Below are 13,774 nucleotides of genomic sequence, written 5' to 3'. Positions count from 1 at the left end.
TGCTGCCATTAGGTTGGGTGATTCCCGTAGAGCTGATGGCATTTGAGCAGTTGGTTTGGAGATACTTGGTTCTGCAGATTAGCTAAAGGAGCTGGCTTGTTTCCTTTCTGACTGTGGTTTTGCTGACTTGCCTCCAGCCACAGAGAAAGGGATAGCTTTTTACCTGCAAGCTGCAGAGATGCCTAGTTGATGATCTGCTGTGACGTTCATAGTGCACACCAGAACTGGAACACACCAATCAGGTTTGCAGCTGACTTTTTTTTATCCATTTTCTTGTGTATTCCTGGAAAGGAAAAACAAACATGTCTTTCACCCAGAATCCGCTTTCTTTCAACTCAGACCACTTCCACATTAAGATATAACTCAACAGGAAATGGTTTCTGCTGAGATGTGGTAATCTGTCTCTATTGTCTCTGCAACCACAGGAGATTAAAGTTCAGCCTTTTGCATTGCACCTCTCCTTTTCAAGTGTCTCCGTCTGAAATGGGCCTTGACACCTTTTTAGGTGCGACATTCCATGTTCTCCCTGAACTAATCGGTCAAGTATAATCCACATAGGAATTTTCGAGAAAGTGGTTTTTACATTCTCAGCCAGTTTTTGCTTGTATGTCAGTTTTAAAAAAAACACAAATCTTTCTTTTAAAAAGTTCCATATGCCGGTAAGTAATTCGGGGCTGTGATTCGTTGTGACACTATTGTCTTCTGCCACCTAACCAATCTACTAACCAAGTCAATAATTTGCCTTCAGTTCCATAAACTTAAATTTTAGCTAGCAGTCTCCTAAGTGGCGCTTTATCACATGCCTTACGGGAGCCCATAGGAAGTGCACTATTAAACAACCCCTGTTTACTTCAATTCCTTCTCATAAATTCAATTAGGTTTGTTGGACATGACCTACAATTTACAAACCCATGTTGCCTCTCTAATCGATTCAAATTTCTTTGTGCTCAGTCACTCTGAATTTAGTTATAGATTTTTCATGTGCCGTCAGTGGCAGATTACTTCTAATTCTTTTCAGAAAGGTAATGCTGTGTACCTCTGGAAGCAGATAAACATCTTCACTCATACCCTGGAAGGACTTCTAATGGCGTGTAACTGTTGAATGCACTTTTCTAAAATGGGGCAAAAAGCTTTTGAGTCTTTAGACCTACTTCTCATGTCCATAACCATCACCCTGGATTGTATTATTGCCCCAAATAAGCCTTCTGTCAGTTTATTCTAAACTTCAACTCCCAGTGGAGAAACAAACACTCCATGCAGAGCCATTATAAAGTATTGAAGCCTTGCTTGTTGCTCTCCTCAAGCCCATCACTGTGCCACCCAAAGTGTGAACTTTTTGTACAAAAACCTTTCAAAATGTGCATCAGAGTAACCATAGTAACTGCATAATTTTGATTCATTTTTCCACCCAGATTTTTTTTTGTCCCTTTGTCTCCCGATGCAGGTGTGCAGTTCCTTAGGCGCCAACATGCCCTTTTGTACCTAGGGTTACCAACCCCCAGGATTATCCTCGAGTCACCAGGAATTGAAGCTGAACCTTGCCACTGCTGTGAGCAGAGAGTAAAATCATGGAGACATAAAAGGGAATCGTGTCTTTTCCATTTTCCTTGAACACTTCCATTTGTTATAAAAAGTGTTAGTGATGCAGGGTACTTTTGCACTCATCTCCAACAGTCAAGAGTAATCCAATTGGGTAATAAATAAAAGCCTGTTAAAACAGCCGAACCCCACCTCCCCTCCCCCAATGATGAATGGGGGATGTTTAAAAATGTATAATCTAGAAACACATCCCTACCCTGCCAGTCAGACCTGTGGCTATTTTTTACAGCAGTGAATGGCAATACTTGTGTGTAACCCATTATGGGACATTTCATTATCATATTTTAATTGGAACTCCCAAGTGCATTTAGGAACCTGATTAAATTTAACAACTGCTGGCCAAGCTTCCAGGGCTTAGGAAACCTGACAATGAAATGGAGATGGGAGTTGCCGTCCCTAGCTAGTTTGTGCTCTTTATAGTACCTCTAGTGAGCCAGAGTTCTCCATGGCTCCTCAGGGAAGCTTTTGGCCTCCCTTCTATTGATCGCGGTCTCTCTTACTGCTGTGACGGTTGACCTGCCCCCCCCCACCCTGAGCCCTGACCTCTCTAGCACCATTGCCTAGGGCTCTCTTTCTTGTGCACCCCTACCCAAGGCATAATTTCTTCCTCCTGATTGACCATCGTTGGCTGGAGCCTCCTGCCGCTTGGTATTCCCGTCCAGCAGGTGGCCAGCCTATCGGTCTGCCCAACCAGGCAGGAAACAGGAGTAGGAAATTAGAATTTAACCCAGATCCTCTGTTTCCCCAGAGTCTTTGGATTTTCCTTACTTCTTCCCCTCACTACTCACCCAAGAAATATCAGGGCCAAAGAATCCATTCCGTTTCCAATTGGCATGGCTGCATAGTGGTAATGTTACTGGATTTAGTAATGCAGAGGGCCAGGCTAATGCTCTGGGGACATGGGTTCAAATCCCACCACGGCAGCTGGTGCAATTTAAATTCAATTAATAAATCAGGAATTGAAAGCTAGTCTCAGTAATGGTGACCATGAAACTATCATTGATTGTTGTAAAAACCCATCTGGTTCATTAATGCCCTTTAGGGAAGGAAATTTGCCATACTTACCTGGTCTTACATATGACTCCAGATCCACAGCAATGCGGTTGACTCTTAACTGCCCTCTGAAATGGCCTAGCAAGCCACTCAGTTCAAGGATATTTAGGGATATCCCATGAAAGAATAAAGAAATGGGTAGACAGTGTACCTGGCAGATGGACCCATGGCAGGAGTGTGATAATGAGGTGGCTCGTGGTGGAAAGTGTTGTGATAAAACCTCCAGGAATACATCCACCCGGAGTTGGCACTCCTGCTTGTACCTGCTCAAGTAACCATTCTCCCTACATAGCCATGAGTGTAAGCGTTAACAGGCTGCTTTAACCACAGGAAACATTGCAGCTGAGTTCTATCCTGTTCTGTCTCAGCTTCTACAGCCTTTCTCTTAGTTGCAGGGCTCACCTGTTAGTGAGATGCAGGAATCCTGAATGGTTTTTCTATTCTTCCCCCTCACTGCCCCCCAGATGCTAAGGCAGAAGATGCTAACACCACTTACAGGAACTCAATTGCTTCCTGATTTGAGACATCATCTCTCTTTCAGCCCTGGGACTGGGATTCTTTGATTTAAAAAACTTAAAGCTACAGAGGCAAAGCTTACATCCACCAACGAAGTTGAGGGTTCTGTGTTAAAATCATCTTTGATTAAGAACATTTATTTGCCCATTCCTGCCCCCATTGAGTAGTTTCCTGTAATTAATCAAGTTAAATACACAGGTCAAGGAGAGGTAGTATTTTAATATATTCTGTGGTGCTTATGTGAAGAGTTTCATGCTTTTACACCTGCCAGGGAGAGGAGATTGTGACCCTATCAGTCAGGCTGATTTGCAAACCAGGTTAATGCTCTACACTGATCTCCACCCAATGTCACTTCGATGCATTTTCTCTCTTTGGCTATTTCTGCTTGTTGCTATGACTTACTGGCCCTGGAGATAGAAAAAAACTCTGTGGAATCATTGTCTTTTTGTTTTCCCCTTTTTAAAATCTGTCTTGCTGTATAAAAGTCATTCCTGTCCTGTTCTGTTTCTCAGGCGGAGCCTGGACCTAGCACTATCTCGGCCTGTCACTGCACTTGACAATGAGCGTTACACTGTACAGTCAGCAATGGAGAAATACACAGTTCCTTTTGTTCTGGTAAGTCATTTTCATATCCATGTTTACATTCCAGAATTGTTGAGATGATTTTGAATTGTAAAATACCACATAAACTCTGGAGTAATTGGTTCATCAGTTCCTTGCAAACAAAGCTCCCAACATACAATAGTGTATTTAAATAATGTTGCAACTGCAGCAGCATATTGCTTTAATTGCATTATGTTCCCATCCCTGAACATTTTTTTCCCTTTGTACTTAGTTTCCTATCCTCCAGAGGGGCGAAAAGCTACAATTCCATGTTCCTTAAACCCGAGTCCCGTCGGATCACTGCATATCCAAAAGGGCAGTTTGAATCTGAGGAGGCAAGTTTGATGGTCTCAGAAAACTTTTTTTTTAAAAAATTGCCCTTCTAATTTTCTCCACCCTTTTCCTATAGACCTTGAATTGTACTGGGGACAGTTCTCAAGAGCATCAGATCCTACAGTAATTTTTTTTTTAAGATATGCCTGACCAGTTAGATTCAGCAGGCTGTTCAACCATTTAGAACATCAGAGCTGTGCCTGTTCCTGTCCATGTGGTTTCTAGCTGAGGCCTCTGGCAGATGAGCAAGAGCAGGAATCTCAGTTGATTTTTTTTTTAACTCCCCCTTCCAAACCTAGAGGCTTAAGTGTAGAATTCCTGCCTCTTATACGAGACTGCCTAACCCAGAGATTGAAGCTGGAGCTGCTTTGATTTTATAACATCACTAGCATGATGTTTCCCACTGAGAAAACCTTGTAACATTTTCCTGTTTCATGTCGTGTTCTGTCTGATGACGGAGCTCCAGTGGTGGAACTGTCCACTGTTACAGGCAGGAGGGGTTTTAATTTAAAACAGCCCTGATTTTGCCCCTCACCCCCTGTAAACAGGTGTTTTTGATTTTTGATTTCCCCTTTTATAGGTGGTGGCATATTTTCCCTAACCCCTCAGTTTTTGGAGTGATCCAATCCTCTATTAATGACCCCACAGCAAACTCGAGATAGGATAAAATCAGAGGGTTAGTTTATTTTGCGCACACACAAAATGCATTCACAATAAAAGAGAGAGAAAGAAAGAAAGTGGTACAAGGCAAAGTCCATAGGCAAAATAAGAATTATTGTTTCATGTGAGTTCAGAGTCCAGAATCAAAAGTCCAATGGTGTATTGATTGAGAGGTTAGTTGGCTGAAACTGATGCGGGGTGATCCACTTTTCCAGTAATGCTGACTTCCACAATGGGAAATTCCACAATAGGCACTGATACAGAAGTTCAGGCGTTCCAGTAGGAAGCAGTGCAGATGAGGGCCAGGCATATTAAACCTGGAGAGGGCTCTGTTTCTGCTGCTATATTGATGGAAGATGGCAGACTGCCTGGATTCAGCTCCACAAGGCAATATTAAAGGTTCCCAGCTTTTGTGGGTGAGGGGCAGGGAGGGGGCATGTGACATAACTCCCACTTTTTTTCCCTTGGTGTAGACAAAGGGTGTGTATTCCTGGTCTGGATTCTTGAGATGGCTAATGTTGTATCCATTAATATATTTCACTAGTTTCAGGGCCCCTTTGTCCTCGCAGACATGTCATCTCCATTGGCCAGAGCTCTGCCTTAGAAATGTAAAGGGTCTTTGTACAGTTCCTTGGAATTCGATCTCTGCAGTCACAGGGGGCATTTGCACTTCTTTGGAGATGATAGGATCCCTGCTGTTTCCTGAAGTCTAGAAATTCCATTTGTGTGAGCTGTAGCTAGTCAGGTTTCAGTCAGTGAAAAGCCTTTGTCCATTTAAAAATAATAATTTTATAGAGTAGCCAGGATGATAGAGACATCGTATATTTTCCTTCATGTCTTCTGGGCATGACATCACAGTTTGAACTGTCCCAGCCAAAGAAGGCAGTCCAGATGTCAGCAAAGAATCAGTACAAATTTGTTTTTGTTGTTTCATAAAAGCAGAATTCTTACTCAATGGGATATAGTTCATAGAGTTCTATTTTGTGCAATAGCCTAATTTTGATAGCCTTTTAAAAATTGGTTCAAATCTAAAACCCTATGAAAATATGTTTGTGATAATTTCAAGGATTGCCAGCAACTACTACTTGAAATGTTTAGAATAATCTCCCAGAAAGGCAAGTAGAGCTGACTTTAGTAAGAACTCATAACTTTTGCACTTCTGGTGGATTCCAAAACTACACATGTAGTTAATAAATCATAGAAGGAATTCGGGAGAAGCTTTTTTGCCCAGAGTGTGGTGGTTAGAATGTGTAACTTGCTACCACATGGAGTAATTGAGACAAATAGTATAGTTGCATTTATGGGGAAGCTAAATAAGGGAGGAAGGAAGAAAAGAAGGATATGCTGACAAAGTTATATGAAGTAGGGTGAGAGGAAGCTTGTGTGGAGCATAACCACCAGCATAGACCATTTAGGCCAAATGGCCTCTTCTATGCCTTAAATTCCATGTATTTAGGAGTGATGTCAGTATGCAGACAGGTTTAAAGTGACTTTCTTGGTGCCCTTTTAGAGGAGGCTGCATTTACATACAACTGTGGAAATTGTGCAGTATGGTTTCTCTTTACCTAATGGTAAAGTTTCAGTGCAACCCAGAATTGGCTGCCTAGTCAGTAAACGTTGTCACGAAATAGTTAAATTCTAGCACATGGCTTTAAATAAACATCACCAAAAAAAATGAGTGTACTTCAAAATATAGGTACAGTACCTCAAATCTGGCAACTTGGGGATTGAGGCCATGCCTGATTTTGCATCTTCCCAGATTTCGGATCACCCGTTTAAATTTCACATTTTCATTCTGGTGAACCTAAAATAAGAAGCTAATGTGTCCGAGAATGCAACCATTTTGATCAGTTCATCACCAAACTCTTTAAACACTTGTCCCAGTGCCTGACTATAGGCAAGTATTCCCATCTTTGAACTTGGTCTTGATACAGGTTTGACATGGACGGACTTTTACAAGTAAAAACGGATCAGGTCTCTGCTGGTGCATCGGAATGATGTCAGCGAACGCTTTGTGCATGGGCACGAAGCATTGCGCATGTGCAGAGCAATCTCAGTGGCCATCTTTAATGTTGATAATATATAAACCGGTAAACTCTATAAGTGCCGTAAATGTTTAGCAGCGCCCACGGAGAGAAAAATGTCTGGTTTTTGGGCGGCTAGATTTGGGGTACTGTATCTGTAACTGCTTTTAGCCAGTTTGCGCAGTAATCAGGTAAGGTGATTCTGGCAGAGGATCTCCTGCTGTACGACGTGATGAGTGGTTTTCTATTAACCATGAAGGAAATTATCGACAGTCTGCCTGTTCCTTTTTTTTTTAAGGCTTCGTTTCTGATTACAAACGCTGTGCGGTTTGCATTCAAAGCACCTGGAATTGGCAGTTGGCAGTTCACCTTCTTTCAGCTTCAGGCAAGTCTGTAGCCCTTTTTATAATGAAGAGCAATCGTGCAAGTTTCTCATTGCAGGACAATATTATTTAATGTCTCCCATCAGGACTTCAGCACAGCCTGATAAGCTGATTTCCCAATCATTACTGAAATGGGGGTACTGCATTGTCAGAGCTGGTCTTCAGAAGAGATGTTAAACTGAGCCCTACAATTCCTATTTCACTAGCTCAGGGAAACATTGAGGATGTTCATGTCACTATTCAAAGGAAAGCAAAGACTTCTCAAGATATCCTGGTCAACATTCCTATCTCAACCAACACATTATTTCCTTGCTGTATGTGGGATCTGTTAGTATGCAGAATGGCACAATGGTCGTGTTTGTCTGCATAATAAGACATTGCTTTTCAAAGTAAATAATTGTAAGTGAAGTGTTTTTGAGGTGTTTCTGGGAGACTACATAAAATTTTATGTAAGTGCAAAATCAGTGTTTACTATTCTTCCCTGATATATTTCCTTGTGTGTCCATGCCTGTGTATGTGTGTCCTTGGGAGGTGAACAAAGATATCGGGTGGAATTTTACATTGCGCCAGGATCCCTGCCCCCCCAGCCCCTCCACCCCAGTGTAAATGTTGGGGGCAAACCCACCACCCCTCTGACAGCTTGCCCGCCAGCAATTTAATGGTTGGTGGACTGTTAATTTGCCTGAGCTGGACTTTTTGACCCATCTGAGGAGGAAGTCTGGCTTCCTCTGTTCGCAGCAGTGCCACTGGGAGCTGTGGCCACTCCTGGAACGGCATCCAGTCCCCAGCTGAGATATTTGCTGGAGCTGGACACTGTGGCGAGCGGGGGGGTGGGGTGGGGTGGGCAGGCAACACTGGGACCAGGCTGGCAAACCCGTGCGTGGGGTTGGGGGTGCCAGCAGTGTGGACAAGCCAGATAGCGAGAGAAACCAGGAAGTGGGGAGGACTTTTGGAGCCCCTCCGATGAGCCTGGGAGGCCAAGAAGGCAGTGCCAGGCTTCCCACTTGGTGCCGGCCTCCACCGGCTGCAGGGAAAAGGTGTGGGTTGGCAGGGAAGAAGCCCATAAATGGTCATTAATTGGCCTTTTTGACTTCCTTCAAAAGCACCCTCCAAACCCATGACCCCTTACCCCTCAAAGGACAAGGGCAGCAGACACATGGAAAACCACCACCTGCAAGTTCCTATCCAAGCCACACACCACCCTGGCTTGGAACGATATCGCCATTCCTTCATTGCCGCTAGGTCAAAATCCTGGAACTCCCTAACAGCGCTGTGATTGTACCTACACCACATGGACTGCAGTTGTTCAGAAGGCGGCTCACCACTACCTTCCCGAGGGCAATTAGGAATGGGCAATAAATGCTGGCCTGGCCACCGATGCTCACATCCCGTGAAAGAATTTTTAAAAAACTGAAGGGCCTCAATGGCCCATGAGTGGGCACCTCCCTTGCTGTGTGTCAAATTGCACAAGGTCGGATGGGTAGGGACCGAGAATGGCATCCGTGAGATTACGCCCAATTTTATATGTCCGCACTGCTCCCTGCCCCCCACCCCCAGGGGAACATAAGTTTCTGCCGTAGTGGCTAGTGAGTACAATCCTTAAAATTATAATGTCCAGTCACTTGAATTGTTAGATAAAGCTAATTCTTGGTTACCGTCAGCCTTGACATGGTAACAAATCGGTCAGTGCCCAATTTGCAAGGATTTTAATCTGCAGGCTTCTTTTTTGTCCCCCTTTGAAAAATTTGAAACTAACTAAACAATTTCATGATTGATTATTAAAAGTACACTTTTGTGTGGTACAAATGAGGTGCTTATAATATTGGGGTGTTTATTGAAGCATGTTTTGGGGCTGACTTGCCCCAGAGGATGTGTCTATTCCCTGAGTGCAAAGGTGAGGAAAAAGAAGGGTTTGGGACTGGTGGTGCGAGGGCAAAGGTGGTCCCCAGCCTCCCAGCTCAAAATCTCTTCACACTGCAGCTGAAGGGTGTCCAGCTGATGCTGGGCTTTGCACCAGGGTCAGGGCCTGAAAGCAAGTCAGAGAGCCCAAAAGGTAGGCAGTAGTAAGATTTGCTGGCATTTTGGGCCCATATATCTACTGTTCTCTTGATGACAATTAACTGGGCTGCTCTTCCCACCCTTATTTTCAGAGCAGGCCTGAGCCAGTTACCTTTGGTGCAACGGATTCGTCCACATCCCAACCTGCAGTACCTTCGAGCAAGGTGTCCCAGCTGGAAATATGAAATGCATGTTAGCCTTTATTTATACTATGGAAGTTAATAATCACAGTGCATGTCTTTGGGCACTAATATGATAGCCTTAAGTATGCTGTACAGTGTAGCACAGTGTTGAATTCCCAAAGGGCTCCAATGATATATGTTGCCGTCAGTCCCACCACAGGTCTTGCTAGAAAATTGTTGCGATGAACTTGCGAGTAAGGTTGCAGATTCTTGTTAACTTGCATTAGCACTGGCCCATTCCCTGCGCACACCCCTTCCCCATCCCTGGCCACAACCAGAGCAAAAGCAACATAGGGGAACCTTTCTGCTTATATTGTGCATAATTCTTTAAGTTTTGCAACATGATTAACTGTTCTGTCACTGGGTTATCTGTCCTCTAGGCTTTTGGATAGAAAAAGGATGTACAGCCTGGGTCAAAATTGCACTTAATTCTTATTCTGAAGTAATGTCAACTTGTTGATTTTAATCCTAATAATTTGCTTGTGTTGTGGCTCTGTGATCTGAATTATGTTTTATAGTTGATTACATAGTACAGATCACTTTTTGTGTTTAGGTGAATGGTGTTCTGCCTATCCTTCCCTTGCTCTTCCCTGTGGTGTGGGTGCTCGTCACAGCCTATGGAGAGGCTAGAGTCCTAGCACAGTTCAGCAAGGCTCCTCCAGTTGGCCTGGTAAGTATTTTTCCTGTCTAGAATTAAGAAATGTGGGGCTGCAACGAATTAGATGGATGAAAAGGAGTGTGATACTCAGCTGATGTTTGTTTTAAATAAATTTTCTTATTGACTTCTCAAGATACAAACAACAAAAATGATATAGCGCCTTTAACATAATGAAACATCCCAAGGTGCTTCATAGGTATTACAAAACAAAGTATGACACCGAGCCACACAAGGAGATAATAGATCAAATAACCAAAAGCTCAGTCAGAGATAGGTTTTCTGGAGTACCTTAAAAGAAGAAAGCGAGATAGGAAGGCAGAGGGCTATAGAAAGGATATTTCAGAGCTAAGGACCTGGGCAACTGAAGGCACGGCCACCAATGGTGGAGCAATTAAAATCGGGAATGCGCAAGAGGCCAGAATTTGAGGCGTCACGAGACTTAGAGATTGGGGGGGACCAGGCCGTAGAGTGATTTGAAAACAAAGATAGGAAATTTAAAATCAAGACGTTGCTTGACCAGGAAGCTAATGTAGGTCAGCAAACTCAGAGGTGATAGGGAAATGGGATGTTATTATTTGCAAATATTTGTAAAACTATTGAATGGTTAAGACTGCAGTGATACAGAAACTTTGAAGCAGTAACATATTTAGATGCCCATTTATAACTTGGTGTATATTCTTATATATAGTTGATGAAGCCATTGTGTTTCTTGACTTTGGTACCCGGGCGGAGCTGTAGGAGGATGGGTTTATCACCTTCTCAGTCAACCTTTAGGTTGTTTTGTCCAGTCGTTAGTGATGGAGGTCAGAATGATGCACAGTATCGAATTGCATCTAGAAGAGGCTATTGGGAAGGGAAGAAAAGTTCCGAGGAGTTGGTTGGTTATGCAGTATTACAAAGTTCAGGAATTAATGTTGCGTCTGGAGATAATTTTCCCAATGGATCTAATATTCCCAATGGATCTAATACTATCGGCTAGCAAGTGAAAGGGTATCCAATGCTCCCTATGGATAAGCTGGCCTTTTTCATACCAGTCTCTACATCCAAGAAGACCCCTATTGTGCTGTATTTGGGATTAGGGCTGACGGATTCAGTGGAATATTAAGGGAGTTACAGGTCTGACTCCATACTCTAGACTAAATAAACCTTTGATACTTTGTTTTAAAGTTGTAGATTCATTAGCTGTAATTGGAATTGTATGTAATTGGCTGTTCTCTACTTCCAGTTGGCAAAATTCTCCGAGGACACACTCAGCAGCTACACTGAAGTGGTTTCTTCGAAGGTATGGACTTTGAGTTGCTTCTTTGAGGATCTTCTATCCTTTCGTATGCTTTCTGTAACCTGTGTTCACCTGACTCAATTATATTTTTATTCACTCATTCTTTTATCCTAATGAATGGCCAGCTGTCAAGCAAAGCATGTTTTCTGAGGGGAGTTGGAGTGTAAGAAGTGTGAGCGGAGATAACTGTTACCTGCTGTTACCTGTCAATGCGCGCTAATGGTGATTTTGTTTTTATTTTTGGTATTAATTATGACAAACACTAGACTGAGAGACTTTTCTGCAATGAGTTTCCTTGACTGTATTCCAGTTACTTTTAATATAATGAACTTGTTGGAGAGATACAAATGTTAGATGTATTTTAACCTTGGAGCTGTTATTTGTGCACTTTCAGGCAGGCTACAGGCAAACAGCTGTCTGGGATGGAACACAGCTTAAAATGAGCCATTTTTATTGTTTAAAATAAAATGTAAAATCTGTTGTCTATGACCCTGCTCCTACCTCTCTGTTCTGCATAATGATTTTGTAATTGGATAAATCCTATTTTCCCCTGACAGGAAATGATGTTCTGCATCTGGAGTCACTTTCTGTCACTACTGCGAGGAAGGTCTCTTACCCTGTGCTACACTTCCAGTCTGCTTCAGAACCTGGGCTCTGTTACAGTGAGTATTTGGCCATCCATTGTTTTAATTCATGCCCTTGGTAACAGCTAATTATTATGAGCCTTCTCTAACCAAATGTGTGAAGTACGCAAACTTCTTCTAATCTGTGGAAATTCAGTTTTGCCTATTGGCTTAATGGTAGTGCTTGCCATAATATCACTACTGAGAAATTCACAAGGAAAGTTACCTTTCGATTCTTGAGATCATTGAAAGAGTGCCCTGCAAATACCAACATTTTGTAAGAGCAGGCATTTAACTGGCACCAGGCAAAGTGCCGGCACTGCATAATCTGGAATTGAACATAATTTTATCCCTCATGCAAATACAAATACTGTGGATGTTGGAAATCTGAAATATAAATCGAAAATGCTGGAAACTGTAAGGTGAGACAATATTTGTGGAGAAAGTTGACCTTTCAGGTCCAGTGACCCATATGAAAAATGTTACAGATGTTTTAAAAACATTAAGCACCCATTGAATGACTAACTTTTTCCCATTCTGACAAAAAAAACCAAATCTGTTTCTCTCTCCAAGGATGCTGCCTGGCTTGCTGAGCATTTCCATCATTTTCTGTTCATTATTTCATTCCTAGGTGTTGATCTGGGGCTACAGCACTGGCTGAGCTTTACCTAGGAACTGTTCTGTCCCAAGTGTGGAAAGGTCCAATTTATAATGTTCTCTTTTTCCATCACCAATTAGCACCAGTTGCAGCAGATACCACTGCAGCCAAAAGATAATCTGTTGAGCTGTTGATGCTTCTTGTACTTCTATTAGGTTCTGTCCTTTCATATACCCCTGGGACAAACCATTCTTGGAAATTATTCAGTACCCATGGTGCAGGAATCAGAGCAACAGGAACAAACAAGTTAAACTCTTACCAGATTTACAACATTCTTCAGTTGCGTTTTGGTTGATTTTGCTTTTGAGTGTTTTTTAATGGTATTATTAAGCGAAGGTTAACGCTAAGTGGGTAGTTCCTGCAATCTGTTTAACCTCTTGACTGTTGCGATGTTGCCAGCTAGGGATAGTTCTCATTCAGTTTTGATGAACTGATCTCATCTTCACAAAAATGAGGTCAATACACTTTGGTCATTAACCTGAGTGATCTCATGTAATCATTTATTGCTAAGTTTTGTGTATTTTTAAGAACAAAATTGTGTTTCTTTATCAGAGAGACGGCAGATGACACAAGAACATTCACTAACTCTGGCCCTCATGAGTCAAGCAGGGATTAAAGGGTTTATTTTTAGTTGCTGTTGCTTGTGCTATATTTATGTTATCTAGAATCTTTTCATGTGCTCCTGGAGGGAGTGGGCAGGCAACACATGCCATTTGTTATATAATGGATTTTCAGCAGATGTGTGGGAGTAAGTGACGTATATGCTACTCATAGCTGAAATCATAAACTCACTGTGCTGGAACCCACAGGAACATACAAACAAGAGGAGGCCATTTACCCCCATGACCTTGTTCTGCCATTCATTAAAACTATGGCTAATCTGTATCCTAGCTCCATATCCCTTAATACCCTTGCCTAGCAAAAATCCTACCAATCTCACATTTGAAATTATTAATTGGCCTAGCACCTACTGCTGTCTGTGGGAAAGAGTTCCACAGTTCGACCACCCTTCGTGCAAAGTGGCGTTTCCCAGCTTCTGATTGGCCTAGCTCTGATTTTAAGGTTATGTCCCCTTCTACTAAATTCGCTCCACCAGTAGGAAAATGTTTCTATTTAACTTTCAATTCCCTTCAAAATCCTAAAAA

General features: G+C 42.5%; 1 protein-coding gene across 2 annotated transcripts in view; it reads left to right on the top strand.

Annotated features, from left to right (window-relative positions):
* Positions 1-13,774, top strand: part of tmem94 (transmembrane protein 94) — a 105,129-nt gene that overhangs the window by 34,025 nt on the left and 57,330 nt on the right. For both annotated transcript variants that reach the window (XM_078570786.1, XM_078570787.1), the window contains exons 7-11: positions 3,681-3,783; positions 7,087-7,173; positions 9,965-10,081; positions 11,295-11,351; positions 11,906-12,010. In XM_078570786.1, coding sequence (XP_078426912.1) covers positions 3,681-3,783; positions 7,087-7,173; positions 9,965-10,081; positions 11,295-11,351; positions 11,906-12,010 — 469 coding nt within the window. The remainder of the gene's footprint in view (positions 1-3,680; positions 3,784-7,086; positions 7,174-9,964; positions 10,082-11,294; positions 11,352-11,905; positions 12,011-13,774) is intronic.

The sequence above is a fragment of the Cetorhinus maximus genome, chromosome 24 (genome assembly GCF_964194155.1).
Source record: "Cetorhinus maximus chromosome 24, sCetMax3.hap1.1, whole genome shotgun sequence".
In the NCBI taxonomy this organism is placed as follows: Eukaryota; Metazoa; Chordata; class Chondrichthyes; order Lamniformes; family Cetorhinidae; genus Cetorhinus; species Cetorhinus maximus.
Note: the sequence above shows the minus strand (reverse complement) of the source record. Positions and strands in the feature narration are given on the sequence as shown.